Source organism: Belonocnema kinseyi, chromosome 7, assembly GCF_010883055.1.
Source record: "Belonocnema kinseyi isolate 2016_QV_RU_SX_M_011 chromosome 7, B_treatae_v1, whole genome shotgun sequence".
Classification (NCBI taxonomy): domain Eukaryota; kingdom Metazoa; phylum Arthropoda; class Insecta; order Hymenoptera; family Cynipidae; genus Belonocnema; species Belonocnema kinseyi.
The window spans coordinates 115730342-115749717 of NC_046663.1; the positions used below are offsets into that span (position 1 = coordinate 115730342).

Consider the following 19376-nt stretch of genomic DNA (forward strand, 5'->3'; position numbering starts at 1 on the left):
TTCTATATTTGTACCGACTGTACTATACGGTAGCGAGACATGGACTTATCAAGAAAAAGATAAGAGTAAAATTAACGCAATTGACATGAGATTCATGAGCATGATATGCGGGAAAATCATGATGGACGAAGTAAGTAACGAGATAATTCTAAAAGAATGTGGTGCAGAAGAGATGCTAGTAGACACATGGGAAAGAAATCGGTTAAGATGGTTCGGACATGTTAAGAGAATTCCAAATGAACGACTAAAGAAACAAGTGTATCAAGGTAAAGTAAATGGCAGCGTGCCCAGAGGTAGACCGCGGAAAGAATGGTTAGAATGTGTGAATGAAACCCTAGTTAGAAGAGACATAAGAAGTCACAGAAACACGAGAGCCTGCATGAAAAAATGCATGGACATAAAAGAAGCTAGAGAAGTATGCTAGGACAGGAAAGTATGGCGGCAAATAGTTAATAAAAAGAGTGTCAGTAGAGTGAATGACGCTTGAAACAAAAGACCTTGGCTACTAATGGACCGAAGTGGCGAGCCTTACATAACGACTTCGTAAGGTTCTTCGCTTGGGGTGATTGCTAGAGATATTGATCAGCAACCTGCATCGGAGCAGTGTTGTGGAACGAACGTGTTATTTACTTAAATAGCACGAGAGTTTTGGATCAATCTGAAAAATCTCTATCCCTTCCACACACTACTCCTTTCCTCTACCGAGTGAGTCACGCCTATCCCGGAAGGGAAATGGCTTAATGGTGTAATAATAATAATAATAATATATAATAATAATAATTATGGTGGCTCAGTTGGTTTGACACTCGGACTTCACCTCAGAGGTCCGGGGTTCGATCCCTGAGCCGGTACCTCTAGAAATTTTTCAATGTACCTTTACCGAGGTTCTGGTGGTTCGGAACCCACCTTAAGCTGTAGGTCCCCCCATCGTGTACTTGACTGCAACCCAGTCCGTCAATAATGGGGTAAAAACCAGGCTTTGTCCAATATGTCTGGGCAGACTGCTCTCATCAGATCACTTGATTGCATCATAAAAATGCGTCCGTGACTGATGATATATACCGGGACAGCCCCGTGCAAAATGATCAATTAAAAAAATCCAACAATAACCAAATGCCTTCGACATATTGGGCAGTATAAGCCTGTGAGAACATTTCATCACAGAAATGTTTATAATAATAATAATGAGCCTTTCTGAGCCTCGGTGGCTCAGTTGGTTAGACACTTGGACTTCACCTCAGAGGTCCGGAGTTCGATCCCTGAGCCGATACCTCTGGAAATTTTTCAATGTACCTTTACCGAGGTTCTGGTGGTTCGGAACCGACCTTAAGCTGTAGGTCCCCCCATCGTGTACTTGACTGCAACCCAGTCCGTCAATGATGGGTCAAAAGCCAGGCTTTGTCCAATATGTCTGGGCAGACTGCTCTCATCAGATCACTTGATTGCATTATAAAAATGCGTCCGTGACTGATTATATATACTGGGAGAGCCCTGTGCAAAATGATCAAATAAAAATCCAACTCTAACCAAAAATGCCTTCGACGTATTGGGCAGTATAAGCCTGTGATAACATTTCGTCACAGAAATGTTTTATAATAACCTGTCGAAGGCTTTACAAGGTCCCCTCGAGAAAATAATTAATTGATAGAAATTATTTTTTAAATATATCTTTATGAATAAAGCTTTTTAGCTAGTTTAATTGAAAAATATAGTGCTAAATAGTGAATATATAAACAATGTAAGACAAGTAGCACACGACAATAACCTGTCGAGGGCCAGCAGAGGGAAAGCCTAGATTCTTCTAGCTAGGAAATCTGGCTGCGGACTCGTGAGAGTTAATATTTAGTTTAGGCATAAAGGGGTAATAGGGAAATCTGATGTTAACTAAAAGGCGTGTTATTACCCCTTGGGATAGATACAAGGGAATGGCAGCTGTTGCCATCGAGATACGTCAGGTCTAGAAGAAGAACCAGTCAGCCAGGATGTTCTACATTTTCCCATACACGGTATAGCCTATCGCTCGTATTGCATCACCAGCGCCTCGACAAGAAATAATATTTCAATGACGTTTTGCCCTCGACAGAGAACCCCGGTGTCTTATTTTCTCGCATCGTGAAAGTCAAACCATCGGTCTTGCCATCATCGCTATCGGATTCGCAGCTAACATAAGCGTAGATGATTATTCACTTCATCTTAGTTCAAGCCTAGTCATTCAGGTCTGAATAACACACACTCCATGCGTGCAACAGAATTATGTCTGCGTGTAGTTGTAACATTGCAGGAACTCAAATTCGCATCGGCGCACTCTCTTAAACCAGATAAGAAAAATCTGCTACCAGATTTATGGCCTCGTAAATAACCAATTCAGGAGATCGATAATAATCAGTAAACTTGTAAATGAGCGGGCTGCATATACGGGCCGGAATCTGCTTTGATTCTACAGGAAACTTATTTATTTTCTCTTTTATAAGATGTGAGTTATAAATAATGGAGCAATTAAAGAAAAAAAAATTAATTCAATTATATCAAAGAATTCTTATCAATTCACAATGTCGCTTGCCACCACAAATAAATGGAAAGAAGTAAGAAAAATAAAATAGACTTACCGAGAGTACCATCGAGAGAGAAAGAATGCCTGTCATTTCTCAATGCCCAGGAACAAAGGTCACAGGTGGTAAGTCCATCTGTCGCGATACCTTCCTCAGGAAGATAAGGCGGTCTAGGTGGAGGTGGAACAAAACTTCCTATCACAGCCCATAAAGAATCCATATCGATACCCCCAGTATAATAAAATAACTCCTCTTCCGCCACCCCAGCAAACCAGTCCATGTCGTTTATACTAGGATTTACACTATTAGTGCTACTCGAACCTGTACTGCTCACTGTTACCTAAAATGTAAAAGAAAAGATTATTATTATCGTTTACAATCATCTCACTTTCCAAGTAATATATGGTCATATGTATACGGGTCCGAGAAAGGTATCATTACCTGATCCGAAAGTTATTTCTCGTGATAAATTCTAGAGCAGTATTTGCACCATTTAGTCTTATTTTGAATGGACCTCTGACAAGGCGCAGATTAGAGTTTTTAGTTCCACTACACAATTTTAAGTACAATAAGGTGGTAATCGTGCAACAATACAGGACAAATCTGTCATAAATTTGAAATCAGATATTTTTATTTCGGCTAGAAAATAATTTGATGACACTATAATAGTACATTGTGCATCAAGGGCATAAAGACGGCTTTTTTGACGAGTGTGAATTTGCCATCTGAGCGAAGCTAAGGTGGCAGTCACGCGAGGCAAAATAGCCGTACGCTCTTGATACGCATTATATTTTTGGTCCTACCCTCCTTGAAAACAAGCATATGAAACAGATAAAGCATGTTTGGTGTTGTAGAAAATTTTAAATTATAAATGAAAGGAAGAAATAGCGTACTTATCAGAAGAGAGACTGTGGGGTCCAGCGACGCAATTTTTTAAAAGATAAATATAATTTTTCTCTACCGGGCGTAAAGTTTCATGTCGGCCCGGCGCACAGTGCGGCGAATTGGAAAATTGGGGTTCAAAATGATCCTGGGCCTACAATTATCATCTTATTTCATCTTTTTTTAAAACTAAAGCTAATTAAATTCTGAAGAGGTCTGTCGAGGGCGATTTTGCTATAAAGGCTCTGTTTGTTTCTTATTCAAGTTGCAAAATGCAAAAAAAAACATAATTTTTCATATTTGAGCTTCCTTTTCTGTAGCATTCATTGATTTTACTTCAAAAAGGTGAAAAACTGGTAGATTTACAATCGATTAACAAATTCTAATAACTTAGATGAAGTTCGTGCAATCTGTTCAATTGTTATAAACAAATTTATGAACAAAATCGATTATTGCAGTACACTGAAGCTTGAAAGTTCTTTTCATCACATTTTTTCCCGTGAAATCAAGTGAAATTAATGTTTCTTTGAAATCAAACACTAAAGTATAATTTGTTTGATTGTTATAAAAAAATTTAATAAATAAGCGGCTCTGTATATATAAAATGCATTTTTTCTGCGCAATCATTAGGTTTGCCTTAAAAAATGAAAATTCCATGACAGAAATAGATAATCGAAATATTTACCATTGTTATAAACAATACTGATCAAAAAATGCATTAAACATTCACTCTTTGATAGAAAAAATCCATTTTTATTTGCATAACTGTTCATTTCATCCCTAAATTAATATTCTGATGGAGGAAACTGAAGTTTGATAATATTTTTCATTTTTATTAATAATGTTGATCAACAAATGCATCTAATAGACGCTTTCAAATAGGAAAAATCTCGTTCTTGCTGAAATGCTGATTATATCATAAGAAATGAAATTCCTACGAAATATGCTGCCATCCTACAGCATTTCCCATTGTTATAAACAATCATGATCAATTAATTCTTAAAATAATTCTTAATAAATCTGTTTTTTGGGTTCAATAGTTAATGTTACCTTGAAATAAGGACACGAATCGTAAAACGTTTTCCCGACTTTCATTATTTACGACTCTTGAGTCGTAGGAGTTTCATTTTTTATGATATAATCAAAATTTCACCAAGAAAGAGATTTTTCCTATTTGAAAGCGTCTATTTAATACATTTGTTGAGCAGAATTGTTAATAAAAATAAAAAATATTGTCAATCTTCAGTTTCCTCCACCACAATATTAATTTAGGGATAAAATCAACAATTATGCAAAAAAATGAATTTTTTCTATCAAAGAGTGACCGTTTCATTTATTTGCTAATCAGTATTGTTTATAACAATGGTAAATATTTTTAATGTCCATTTCTGTCATGGAATTTTCATTTTTGAAGGCAAACCTAATGATTGCGCTGAAAAAATGCATTTTATACATACGGAGGCGCTTATTTATTAAACTTGTTTATGAAATTTGTTTATAACAATAAAAAAATTATACATTAGTATTTGATTTAAACGACGGTACAGCAATAATCGATTTTGTTCATAAATTTGTTTATAACAATTGAAGAGATTGCACGAAATTCATCTAAGTTATTAGAATTTCTTAATCGATTGTAAATCTATCAATTTTTCACCTTTTTGAGGTCAAATCAATTAATGCTACAGAACAGGCAGCTCAAGTATGAAAAATTATGGGCTTTTGAAATTTTGCAATTCGAATAACAAACAAACTGAGCCTCTTTAGCAAAATCGTCCTCGACAGACCTCTTCAGAATTTGATTAACTTTAATTTAAAAAAAAAGATGGAATCGGATGCAAATTGTAGGCTCTGGATCATTTTAAAACCCAATTTTCTAATTCGTCGCCCTGTGCGGACTGCCGGACAAAACTGAAAATACGCGAAATTATCAAATGAGATATTAAGTAGTTCTTCTTCCGCTTTATTAGCTCAATATTTTTGTTGAAACACCCAACTCTAAAATTGGATTTTGTACGCCTCTAAATCATGTGGAAAGTACCTCATTGCAGACCGTTGAGTAAATTTGCGCCTATTTAATAACAGCTTTAGATCAAGGTCCCGGAAGCTTGAATTACAACATTGTCATATCGATGTGGGGACTACGCCATAACTTAGTACTTATTTAGTGCTAATTTATGCTGCAGAAAAAAAATTTTGTGCCTGGTAATTTTGGCCAAAAACATGTAGTAATGATAGCTTCAACTGAAGCCACATCTCCGGTATGCGAAACTTGGAAACTATTAGTGGTATCAAAGTCTCCTTCGCGCAGGAATTTAGTGTTAATTAAGTGTTCTGGATTTGTGCTATGCAAAAAATACGGGGAACTATTTTTACCAAACACGTGTAGAAATGCTGGCTTCAGGTGACTGTGGTGTTGTAAAACTCGAAAACTATTAGTGGTATCAAATTCTCCTTTGCGCAGGAATTTAGTGCTAATTAAGTGCTTTGGATTTGCGCTACGCGAAAAATGTGGGCACTTGTTTTTAAAAATGTGTAGTAATGCTGATACTACTAATAATTTCATACTACTAATAGTTCCTAAATTTTAATATGCCAAAATCACCTGCAGCCAGCATTGCTACAAGACTTTGGTTAAAAAAAAGTGGCCGAAATTTGTGCATAGCACAAATCCCGAGCACTTAATTAGCACTAAATTCCTTGCCCAAGGAGAACTTGATATCATAAATAGTTTTCGAGTTTCATATACCAGTCATCTGAAGCCACCATTACTACATATTTTGGTCCAAAATTACCGAGGGCAAAATTTAGTTTTTGCAGTATATATTAATATATAGTTAATATTATTAACTTCCTGCGTAAAGAAGAATTGGAAGCGAACAATAGTTTCCGCGTTTCATATACTAGAGTCACTTGAAGGCAGCATTATTACACGTTTGTGATAAAAAAATGCCCGGATTTTTGGCGTAGCACAAATACAGAGAACTTAATGAGCACGAAATTCCTGCACAGAGGAGAATATGTCGAATATGATGAAATGAATATGATGAAAAAGGAGATATGATGAATAGTTTTCGAGTTTCATGTACCAGTAATCTGAAGTCACCAGTACTACATGTCTTTTTATTAAAATTACTAGGCACACAATTTAGTTTTTGAAGAATATATTAGTACTTGAGTAGCACTAAATTCCTGCGCAAACCAGAACTTGATATCACTAATACTTTCCGAGTTTCACATACCAGTCATCTAAAGCCAGCATTACTCCACGTTTCTGTTAAACAAAAAGAGTTCGGATTGTTTACATAGCACAAATCCAGAGCACTTGATTAGCACTAAATTCCTGCATAAAGGAGAATTTGATAACACTAATAGTATCCTAGTTCCGCATACCGAAGTTGTGGCTTCAGCTGAAGCTAGCATTACTACATGTTTTTGACCAAAATGACCAGACACAAAATATTTTTTCAGCAGTATAAATTAGCACTAAATAAGCACTAAATTATGGCATAGTACTCACACCGATATGACAATGTTGTAATTCCAGCTTCCGGGACCTTTTAGATGATTCTTATTACTCAATACTTTTTATTTGAAATTTGTTGGCCATTTTTCATCAACAACATATTTGTTGTGCATAGTGAGCAATGAAAATTCATAATAAAATATGACTGCAATTACTACTGATGCTGCTACAAGTTCAATGACGTGTGATGCCAGTGAGGTTGTCGTTGAAAAAGGATATGCAATTAAAAAGTGATAAGAAAAAAGTTATGTGGACAAGAAATTGCTAACTTTTAAAAATGAAAAAAGTAATTGTGGAAGTATTTAAAAGTACAGTTAACCTAAGATAAACAGAAAGCTGACATTATTTTTTAAGAGTGCACACACTAAAAACAATGATTTAGACAAACATTTACTCAGAGAAAGAAGGTGACATTTTAAAATTTTTTATGTTTACAATTTTATTTTATTTTCACCTACACTCTTTTTCTACGCCTTTTTCATTAATAATATGCAATTTTTAACCTTAGAAATCCACACTGGGGGCCATTGGACCCCAGCGCTTTTTCATTTGAGTGTCTCTTTTAGACAAAGGGCGATATAAATGTTTCGAACCAATGTCAATTCATTTTAGTTATCTGAGCACAGGTCACATAGATTGCCATTGTCAGTTAGTCCTCAGGTGCGAAACTAGGTAGACGCGAAACGTTAGTGGGGGCCATGGACCCCATTGTGGACTCAGTGTAACTTTTTCGTACGGTAAGTGAAATTTTCTATTTAATTATTTTTGATTTCTTTTTGTGCAAAATTATGTGTAAATAGAACATTTTTAATGAAATATTACTGTAACAATAGTATATTATATAAAGGATGGATATTCAAAGTCATATAGCCGCCAATTTTTCAAAATTTGTTTTTTTTTTTTTTTCGAAACTCTAAGCAGATGCCGTCATTTCGGCGATAAGAGCAAATCAAAATTTGTAATAGTTTTATTGTAAGAATTTTTCAAATATTGCATTTCGGTAACTGGCGCCCTATTGGCAATTCAAAGTCATATAACAACCAATGGATAAATGAACTTATACGTGGTGAAATTACAAGTGGTCGTATCTTTCTCAATTTTAATCAAAATTGCTTCAAACTTGAATAGGTGACGTATTATCTTATAATGAAAAAACAGTCGTGAGCTTTTCAAAAATGATTAAAATACAAAAAATGCGAGCATTTTTCCGGTCTCCTGTAAAAAATTAGAAATGGCGGTTATACGACTTTGAATATCCACCCTTCATATATTACACTATTATTATTAGTATATTAAATCTAAACCCGAAAAATGTGGATTTAAAAATGATGATTCTCAATGATTCAAAAACTTTTTATATAAAGAAGTTGATCCCATATGTCGGAAAAGTGCAGCCAGATCTTAACGAGTCAGTTCCTGCCTGTTACGTTCTACTACGTTCGATTAATGACACTAATCGAAATGTCACTTGCGATAACTGGTTCACATCGCGGAATTCAGTGCGAACAATGATGAAGGAACACTTGCTCACGATCGTTGGAACTATGCGGGAAAATAAACGCGAAATTTTAGAATCTTTCAAGAAATTGACAGAACGTCGCGCTTTGGATATGACCCGGACATGACACTGGTTTCCTACATCCCGAAGAACAAGATAGTTCTTCTTTTATCATCTTGCATTGCAGATGGGTCCATCAACAGAGAAACAGGAAAACCTGAAATATTAATTTCGTACAATTCAACGTGAAGGCAGTACTGATTCATTCGATCAGCTCTGTCATGAGTATTCCGTGGTAAGAAAAACTAAGCGATGTCCTATGAGGATTTTCTTCAACATGATGGATCAAGCCGCAATTAATGCAATAATCTTATAATTGTGCAACGTGAATAAACCAAAATTAAACCGCCGAACTTTCCAGAAAAAATGATCGCTGGTACTTATCAATCCACTTCTCCAAGAACGCCTTCCAAAGGTTACACTGCGGAAATCGCTCAAGAAATACATAGCTGCCACTTTACACACTTACAATGTTCCGAAAGTCGTATACGTACATAGCATTTATACATATCATTTATAAAGTGAAAACTGTGAAAAAAAAAACAATATAGACTATTTCTTTTCACTTTTTTGAACGTTTGAAACAATTCTTTTGTATGTTTAGAACACATAAAATTAAAATAACGTTTTTCTACTTTTCAATTTTCCCATTTTTCATCCCTCTGAATAATTCAAGTTTTTAAAAGGAATGAAAGTGGCATATTTTTGTCTGATTCTCCAACATTTCATCTCAAAAACCCTAGGAGAAATTTAAAAAAAGAAGCAACAAAAAAATTAAAAATTAAATTCTATTTTAGAAATTTGACGCTTTTTTCTTCGGACGCTTTTTGTAAAAAATTGTTTATAAAGTATTAAAAAAATTTGTTTCAGTACCTTTGTTCATAAGATAGGAACACATAGGGCACATCTTAAACTTGATGGGGGCCACTGGACCCCAGTATGGACTCGATGAGTGCTCAAATATGTGTGGTCATCTAGGGTTAAATAAATAAATATTTGTCCTTCAAAAATAAAGGGTTAAAATTAAAGTTGACTTTTTGAAAAAGAAACACTTTTTTATTTTTTTTACAAGAAAGAAAGCTTGAATTTTTACTATAATAAACTTGAAATTAAAAAGTAGAAATATTATCATTTTTATTTTATTGAGAACAACAAAGGCCCCTTGAACCTAATTCTTTTCATAAATAAACAATAATGATACTACTGTTGAACCTCACGCCTTGACTTTTATAGGTCAAATTATTTTCTTTCAATAACTTCTTATAATCAATCGAAAGGCTGTGACAAGATCTATCAAAACAGTGTAGGGCAAACATTTTTCATTATATTAAATAAGTTATTACACAGAAAAAGGGTAATCCTAATTGATGTAAAATATTCGGAATCATTGAGACGCTGGACCTACATTTAAAACAATAGAAAAATTATTATTGTCAGTTTTGAGCTGATGGAATAATATAAAGTCATTTGCCTCTTTACTTTAAGATAAAAGCTTTGAAATTAAAATCATATATCGAATCATTTTCTTCCAAATATTACCAGTGCAGAAATTGCTGAATTTGATAATTTCGCTCCACTACAACAAGGTTTCTAGTTGGATTCCGACCAGGCTACCCCTGGTTAGGTTACATGCTCAAGAAATCGGTCGGGAGCCGACCGGGCTACGTTTTTCTCAAATCACCTAGTCGGGAGCCGGCGGGTTACTTTACCTAAATTATTGCACAGATAATTATTATTTTTAATTAAGGTATGGTCTTGTATATTCATTTTTTCCTTTCTTCATTCCTAATCTTAAATAACCACCGCATTATTTACCTTACTGAATATTCCTATATAGGTTCCTATATAGGAACCTACATAGGATCCTATATAGGATCCTACATAGAAACCTAAATGTTTCACCTATAGGCGCCACCTATAAAAACTGACATAGGATCCTATTAAGGATCCTACATAGGTTCCTGTTTGAAGCTGTTTTGGTCCTCCAGGAGCACCTAGAGACATACTTACCATTATGTACCAAGAGTTACCATTAGGTATCTTATTGGGGAGGGACCTATAGAGGCACCTGCCTAGGATCCTATGTCATTTCCTATAGGTGGCACCTGTAGGTGAAGCATATAGGATCCTACTATCGACGAGAAAATTCGAGTCCTCTGGCTTTGACGTTGAATAAGTATGTGAAGAAAAAATGGTAGGTTAATGAAAGAGGTATCATTTTAAGGGTGAAAATATTGTACGTTAATCAGCCGAAAAGTAATATTCCAAAAAATTATTTGTAGCTTACAGATTTGAAAATGTGATGAAAAGTAAGGAAATTTGATAGCTTTTAAAAACAGTGAACTTTGAAGCATAGTTTTTTATAGAAAAAATAATAGGAAAAATCTGAAAAAAATTCATGGTGCTACATTAAATATTTCTGAACAGATTGCCGGCGAAAACTTTGCAAAATATAAGTAATTGTTTGTTTTTTGTGAATAAATATGCAAACGCATTATCTTTAGTTGTAATGTAGATCATGAAGTGATTTAAATTTGAGGTAGTTAGTTGAACTATCTGTAATAATTTACTATTTGAAGGAAGTATGTGCTACTTGTTGTCTTCGTACAAATTGCGATATTTTAAGTCAGTTTTTTATATAGGAAAGCAAGTGCGAGAGCCCAGCGTGGTGCCGTTTTTTCATGGGATCGTTCTCGGTTTTCCTCAGCCCGACCTACCCAACTTCATTATCTTCATTAGAACTGAAGATAGTGCGCTCGCATATTTATTCACAAAAAATGAACAGTTATTTATATTTTGCAAATTTTACGACGGTAATCTGTTTTGAAACATTTAATGTACCACAATGAATTTTTTCAGATTTTTCCTATTACTTTTTCTATAAAAAACTATGCTTCAAAGTTCACTGTCTTTAAAAGCTATCAAATTTCCTTACTTTTCATCAGATTTTCAGATCTGTAAGCTACAAATAATTTTTTGGAATATTACTTTTCGGATCATTAACGTACAACATTTCCACCTTAAAAACGAGAGCTTTTTTATTAACCTACCATTTTTTCTTCACATACCTGTTTAATGTCAAAGCCATAGGGTTCGAATTTTCTCGCCGATAGTATGTAGGATCCTATGTAGGTTCCTGTATAGTAGGGTACGATGAGTCTTAGAAGTAAGCACGACCGGCGCCCAGTTAAAACTGAGGCTATCCGGCCAGGTCCAGGTCGGATGCCTGTTTCCATTTCTACATGGGGAAACTAAGATTCCACTTTATTAAAAAGTCAAAATATGATTATGAATTGCCACATGAAAAACAACTAACCAGTTACATTAGAGTCTAAATTAATTTTTTTATAATTGAGAAATCAAAATGAAACTTAAGAACAAGGCTTTGTCCATTTTTCTGTATTAATAAGAAGACTAGGATTTTTTTAGTGGATATATTAAACACTATACACTTGCGATATCATTCGCAGGGAAATAATTTGGTAGTTCGTCGTTGTCGTTTAATTTGTTTCAATTGTCCTTTAATATTCTGGGATTGAAAAAATGTTTTTACCAAGTTTTATATATATTTTACTTTTAAAAACTGTATATGTATATTTCACTGTATAATTCATGTTATTAAGTAGGTGAATATAAATTTATAAAATAAGACTTTCAGTAGAAAATCTGGCAAGGCCCTCACTAGTTCTATTCATATAGCTGTACTAATTTCTACTTTATCTAAAGGCTATGCATATCCACAACTCGTATTACCTAATACTTGTTTCACACGTGACAGCATACAAGGGGTGTATGTGATACTTTATAGCCTCTAATGGCAGAACGGAGAAGTGGTGTTATAAATAATGCGTTTTACGCCGATAACTGTCTTAAGTAGATGGTAACGAGTCTTCGAGCACGCTGTTGAAGAGCTGACGTATAGTGCCTGGACCACTTTGACTTTGTGCAGTAAAGTTGCACTAGAGAGCAGACGTTTCGCGATAGTATTCGATAGAGCAGTGATTTTCCTGTCTTACGCTAAACATGACGAATGAGCTTAACTGCATGCAGCTTTCTCTTCCGCGAAGTTCCTGGATATTATAAACGATACTTATGTAGCAGCTTCCTTAAATCATCGCCTACATTCGAACAAAACTTCATAATATCAATCTATCGCCTCGTATGAAACACAAATTTTGTCGATCATATAGCTAAAACTTAAAACAGGATTGTGCAGCACACAAAGCCATTAGTAACTAAGGAAATTACGAAGAAAGATCAATATTTTTAAAAAGCCGAAAGTACTTGAGCACTACTTCTACTGTTTCAGAATCTTCTTGCAGGCTTCAAAAAACAAATTCACTGAAAGCATATTTGCTAGACAAACCCTTGACAACATGATCCTCATTAACGTCTCGTATGACTGGCAAATTTTACTCATTTGATTAACCCACATTTTCAAGTAGAATAGCTGCCCCATCACCTTCCTGCGACATTTATCTAATCATAGGAGCTCATCTTGGTCCCCTTGCCTAGTCCTCTTGAACCTTCGAGTGCTTTTTAAGGTTTTCTAACGAGTGAATGATTGTCACAGAATGCAAATGCCGTGTCACTGTTTATACCAAACTCACATCTTGAAAGAATCGAATCGAGTGGCGAAGAATTTTCAAGAAAGAAATGAAATCGTCACGAGACATGTCGAAAAGAGGAGAGGAGTTTTGAGAACTGTTTACGGCCGCCCGCATACAAAGTCCCTTGTTTATCATTAGGGTTAGAAGCATACTGCAGTTAGTGCAGTAAAAAACACACACCTTGTTTGCTTAGGCTTCAGGCATTTACATACCAGGAAGAATATTGAATTAGGATAAGGCACAGAGTGGAGTAAACTGTTGACTGTTGACGAATAAAAACTTGATAACCCTAATGGCCGTTTTATGATTTGACTCTACTATTGACTAGACTCAACCTTCCCATTGTTAGAAAATTAGAGCCGATTAGGAAAAATGGAAAATTTAGTAAAATATTCATTAGCGAATTTTAATAGGCAGCGTTAGATTCTATGAACCTTTTTTCCATATTTCAAAAATTTTGTCGCAAAATTGATTCAGCTCATTTAAATTTAATTGCCCCGGGGTGGCATCCCCCTACCGCCGGGTAGCCACCCTACCTAGGGTAGCAGTTTGGAACTAGTCTACTCCTATCAGCAGAAAGTTTTCCTGCCTGTATGTCTGGCTGTAAGCCTGTCTGCCTGTCTGTAGGTCTGTCTGTGAACTTGATAACTTTTGAAAAAAATTGATCTATTAGATTGGCCTTTGGCACACTTGTTAAGTGTCCTAAACTAAAGGTCAAGTTCATTAGCCAGCCATTTTGGATGAAAATTCAAAAATTGGGAACATTTTGAATATTTTTGAGACCCCTTTTTTCAAAAATCAAAATTTCTCTGTACAAATTTTCGTAGTACTTGAAAAGAAGAATGCTAATTTTCGATAGCCCCAAAATATTATTATATCAACTTCTTGAATTTTTTCGAAAAATTAAAAATTCCAATTTTGACCGCACAAAAACTAATCCAAAATCTGAAATTGCATTTTGCGGTCAAACTATGCAAGATAGCAAAAAAAAAAAAAATAATAAATAAAAAAATAAGGCAAACGTTGTGCTCCCAAAAAATATCAACAAATTTGTTATTAATCACTTTTTTATAGGACCCGTAGTTTTTGTTTTATTTATAAAAAAAAACATTGAGAATACAAAAATTTTTCGACAAAGGACACAAGCTAAGCAAAAATAAATAGATAACTTTTTTTCAGCGAAGGCAGAGCAAACAAATTTATAATAATGGTTTTTTTTACATTCTCATCAGAGAAGGTATTAGGTATGTGTAAAATTTGACAACCCCCCTCCCCAGTTTTTGTCAAATTTCCACGTTTTGAGATCCCCTGAATCCGAAAAATAGGGTTTTACGAATGTGTCGGTCTGTCTGTATGTATTTATGCCTGTCTGTCAGCACGATATCAGTACAATTAAAGACCTGTTGTATTCTAACTCTTTCTTTTACGCGAACGCGTGAAACGGATTCCTGACTGGATTATCACCGTCACCAGGGAGAGTCTTGGCCTGTCATTCCTTTAGGCCATTTAGGGTAACTATGCAATGCAGTATGCAATCTATGCCGCATGCACTTCCTGGATAAGCCATTGTCCCTGTTGACCACTGACCGTGTATTATCTTGATTATTTTTTCTTATCCATTATGCAGATAATAAAAAACTTTCATGCACAATGGGTGCGTGATGATTTTGATGGGCCATGTGTGCCAAGAAAGAAAAATATCTTCTTCTTGTCCTCTGTCTCGCTTATCATCCTACGTTTTAGGTTTCATCAGCAAAAATAGTTTCGTACAGTTAAATAATTTGGATTTGTAAGGAGAATAGGGTAATTTTGGAAAATGAGATTTTGGAATAAGTGAAATGTCATTGCTAGGGGTTGATGTTGTAAACTTAGGCATCGGCAATTTTTAGAAATTCGAACATATTGCTTTTAATCCACTGAAGCTGGTTGATAAATTCCAGTGAGAAACTCAATTGTTTCTGAAAAGAACGTGTCCGAAAGAAGGTTATGATTTTCAAGCATACAAATTTTCTGTAATATTTTAAAACTTCTTCAGTTTTCTATACTAATTCAATAAAAATCAAGTTTCGGGTGTCTTGGATAGACTTGTAATCAACGGAGACTGTAACCGTCTTGTGAAATATTTTCGACATCAAATTTTACGATATTTGGAGATCAACTACGGTGAGCGAGTCACTTTGACATAATTTAATCTCTTATTGATTTCTATTGAAAAGATTTTGCCCTCATGAACTCGATCGATGCGTGCATAGCAGCATACATTTGATTTGCAGCGTCTGCCCGGCGCGGCCATGGAGGTGAGAAATGGCATGTGGCTGATGTGGCTCACCTTGTTTTCTCACCTTTTCTTATCTTAGGCACATGCGTTCATTCTCGATGCCTATAATATTTTTTGATATCTTGAAGGAGTTTCTCATTATAATTATTATACGAGTTGGCGTTTACGAGCTGACCACTGAACCCTTTTTAAACTTTAAGGCGAAACGGTAGGTTTGGCTGAGCACGGCAATGACTGCAGTGATATCTAAAAGAAAATCGGAAATACAGTCTAGTGCCCCATGGCAAGTATGAAGACAACCTCATACCCGAAAATTGGTAGGATTCGGTTGGTAAAATTTTTGACCTGTTAGAAAGAGAAACTTAGCAACGAGAGAGACAGACAATATTCAACCATTTTTATCAAACCATGTTTCTCGGCTTACCTGCTCAGCTGAAGGGAAATATAGCAAATTGAAAAATATCTCGTCTACACAATATGCGCGTGAAATATCACATAATGTTTTCGCATCCAATAAGAAAAATAATTAAATGAATAAAATTGTGTTTATAAATTTTCTATGCGCCCATATAATCTGATTTAATGAACAAAACACGTTTTTTGGTAATTTTGCAATTTATCACGGTGAAAAATCGTAAAGCTAAAATATAAAATATTTGAAAGTTTGATATTCCTCCAGCTCGACAATTTAATTAAATTTTGTTCAATTTAATAATGTGTTGCTGTTCATATAATCGAAGCGAGAGCTATTTCGTATGTAATGGTCTTTTTACATTCTCACCCTAATGAGAAGGTATTGGTTTTATGTAAAATTTCATTTTGTCGGTTTTCATCAAATATCGACGTTTTGAGACCCACTGAGTCAGATTTTTACGATTTTTACGACGGTGTTTGTCTGTCACATTATTTGATCTGGAATAAATAAGCAAGGGCTTCGTCTCGATCTGAGGTATACGCAGGTATAAGTTCTCCAATGTTACCGACATTGCAGTTTTCGCAAGGATAGTCTCAAGTCAAGAATAGATCAGTAGTGACCACTGGCGGTAAAGCCGGGAACTAAAAAACCGGTTTTCCGCAGAATTTTTCCTGGCTTATTTTACTTTGTTTTCAGCAAAACCTTGTTTAAATAAATGAATAATTTAATCTTTTTTTATTGATATTATGTTTGTTAGTACTTTCCGCATGGCGGGCTTCTCCCATTTTTAACATCCAAAATTTTCGGAATTCGATAATCTCAGATTTTGTTAATAACAATTTTTAAAAATGAAAAAAATTTATTTTGAAGAGAAGCCCGCAATAGTTTTCGATATATTTTTAACAGTGCAAAAAACAAAATTTGAATTAATGCATTATTTTGCGAGTGGTTTTGCTGAAACTATTTGGAGCAAGTTACCGTTTCGCCTTAAAGTGGCGCGAAGTTGTAGTTAGCCATAGTATCCTTTATCAAACCTGCTAGGGCAGCAGGCCAACCTATTATCTGCTTTAACTCTCAAAACATCAATGAAACCGTTATCAAGAGTTAAATTTTTGGTAAATGTCCACCTTGTACCGAACAGAGGATCAAGGACAAAATTATGTAGTGGGGCATAATTTGTGAGATACTTTCCAAAGGCTAAGTCCACCTGAACTTGGAAGTTTTTTTCCTGAGAGAGGTGTAAATATCGAGGTAAATATATCGATGGGTTCTACGAAGAATAGGCTATCTTTTCGTTCTCGTTAAGAATTAGGTTACTTCATTTAGTTTTTTATTTATAGGCCATACCTCTCTTTTCCATGGGGGGGGGGGGGCGGTTACAAAAATACGTAAAGCTTTTTCTGCCATTTCTGACCCCCTCACCCACATAACGCTTTTGATAAAGTAAGTGAAGTTACTTTAAGTTACTCATATTCTGTTTTAAAGAATTTCGTTGAATTTTGATTGACTTCCGTTTTTAAATTATTTCTGCCGATTTTCTTAGAATTATATTATATTAAATCCCACTGGATTCCATTCGATTGCATTGGCATATGTATATAGGGTAATTTTTTAAACTTAAAACTTTCAAATATCTCGATAAATAGGCACTCTATGAAAAAATGTTATGAATCAAAAGTTTCAAGTTTAAAAAATCACCTTGCATATATTGAATTATAATAAATTGCTTTAGAGTTCATAGCTTTCCATTGAATTATATCCAATCCAGTGGAATTCAGATTAAAGTATTTGCTTTAACTGTTTTATTGAATTAAGGTAAGTACATACATCAACATTTCAAGTTGAAAGGAACTGTTTGAATTGTGTCAATGTCTGATGCCCTTTTCTTACCGAGCCTATAAAGCAGATTCTTATAGGTGGCAACGCCTGAGTTTTCTTGACTTTGAACATGCTCTCACCCACTTTCAACATGAACTCCTGATACGGGAGTGAGAACATTATTCCTTTTTTTCTCCGATGAATTCGCACTCAAGGGCTTTGTCTTGAAATCGCAAGAGGTCCGTTCTCACGATAATGCATTTTTAGAGGACGGTCGCTTTAATGTTACTCCTTCAGTTCGAATTCCTCAGTGATTTTAGTTGACTGCGGCATCTCGTTTCTCGGATGCCCAAAAATTCTTTGCCTCGTCTCAGCCCGTCGACTTTTAGAAAATTGGGTCTGGCTCCTTCGCGTCTCGAGAATTCGCGCCTCGTCGTGCGGACCCGCCCGAAAAGGAGAATGCAACGGTGCGTTTCGGTCTCTTGGCGGCAAGTGCCAGTTGGGATCTGTATTCTGACACACTAGCTGACGACCACGAAGACAAAGAGCAAATATCTAGACTCGTTAGGCTTTGAATTACGCCGCCACTTAAAAACATCCTGCTCTAATTTCATAATTACATTTTTATTCTTGTTCGTTATGATGATGCTTGTTGCCAAGTTTGAGAACCTCTGATTCACGTTGTTACATATATAAAATTGAGAAGTCAGAATTGGCCCAACTGGATGTTAATTTTCTGCTGGGAACTTTTTTTTATGGACGATATTCATTCAAAGTGTAATTGAGGTATTGGTGACTTGAGTTGAAAAAAGAGAGGTGAGTATCCTCTGAATAATTCAGATTGCGGTATTTTTAAGGCCAGAGGGCGTTCGTAATTTCTTCATTTTCACATACTCGCCGTAGGAGAAAATGATTCCTTCTGTTATTTAGATCTGATGTATAACATTCAGCGCGCACGTAATCACTGTTCTGAGACGGGCTTTGGAAGCACGGCCCGATTCCCGGAAAGCATCCCGGTGCGATCTGGTTATGTTTTCTCCTTATACCTCCTTATTCCCTTTTTCAAGATGTCTTGTTCGTCTTTACTTCACCTTCCTTGTCTTCCTCGTCGTCGTCAATGTCGAACTCCTCTCAGATTATCGTGATTCGTGAGCTTCCTTTCGGAGGCTACACGCTGTATTCGGGTTTGAGGGGGTCGTTAAAGGATGGGTTTGAGGCCCGGTCCGTATATAACGGATAATTGACAGCCGTTCGGGCCGCCGTTTGCTTTGCATGGACATTAAAATCACATGGAAAGGGGATGGACGAGCGAATGCGAATGAACGGATGGACAGATAGACTTGGACTCTGTAAGACTAAATTTTGTAGGACAAACTCCTGCGGCAAGACAGGCCAGAACTATCTCGTTTTCAGCGCTCTATCATAAGTCTAGTGGATGACAAACTCTCAGTGGCAAATACGCTTGGATAGGCCGTAAATTCTTTAATTATGACGTGAAAAACATTTGATATGTTGGTTGGAGTGTAAAACTTCAGGGGGTCAAAAAAAAGAACGATTGTAGGTCATGATAAAATTAATTTTCACAGATCCTGTCTCGGGGCACTCTACCACCCAGTAAGTACTGTTTATCATTTTCAAATTATATTACCAGGTGTATACATATGAAACCGGTATTTTTTCAAGAAAAAAACACATTTATTTCAAGAGAATGATAACAAATATTTTATTCAAAGTATGCGC

General features: G+C 35.5%; 2 protein-coding genes across 2 annotated transcripts in view; one reads left to right on the forward strand and one right to left on the reverse strand.

Annotated features, from left to right (window-relative positions):
* LOC117176322 overlaps positions 1-19376 on the reverse strand; it is a 287162-nt gene that overhangs the window by 110437 nt on the left and 157349 nt on the right. The window contains exon 2 of the mRNA XM_033366548.1: positions 2607-2889. Within this exon, the coding sequence (XP_033222439.1) occupies positions 2607-2889 (283 nt within the window). The remainder of the gene's footprint in view (positions 1-2606; positions 2890-19376) is intronic.
* The window catches only part of LOC117176324, a 306697-nt gene continuing 302422 nt past the window's right edge, over positions 15102-19376 (forward strand). Inside the window, exon 1 of the mRNA XM_033366552.1 lies at positions 15102-15288. The gene's annotated coding sequence lies outside the window, so the exon portion shown is untranslated. The remainder of the gene's footprint in view (positions 15289-19376) is intronic.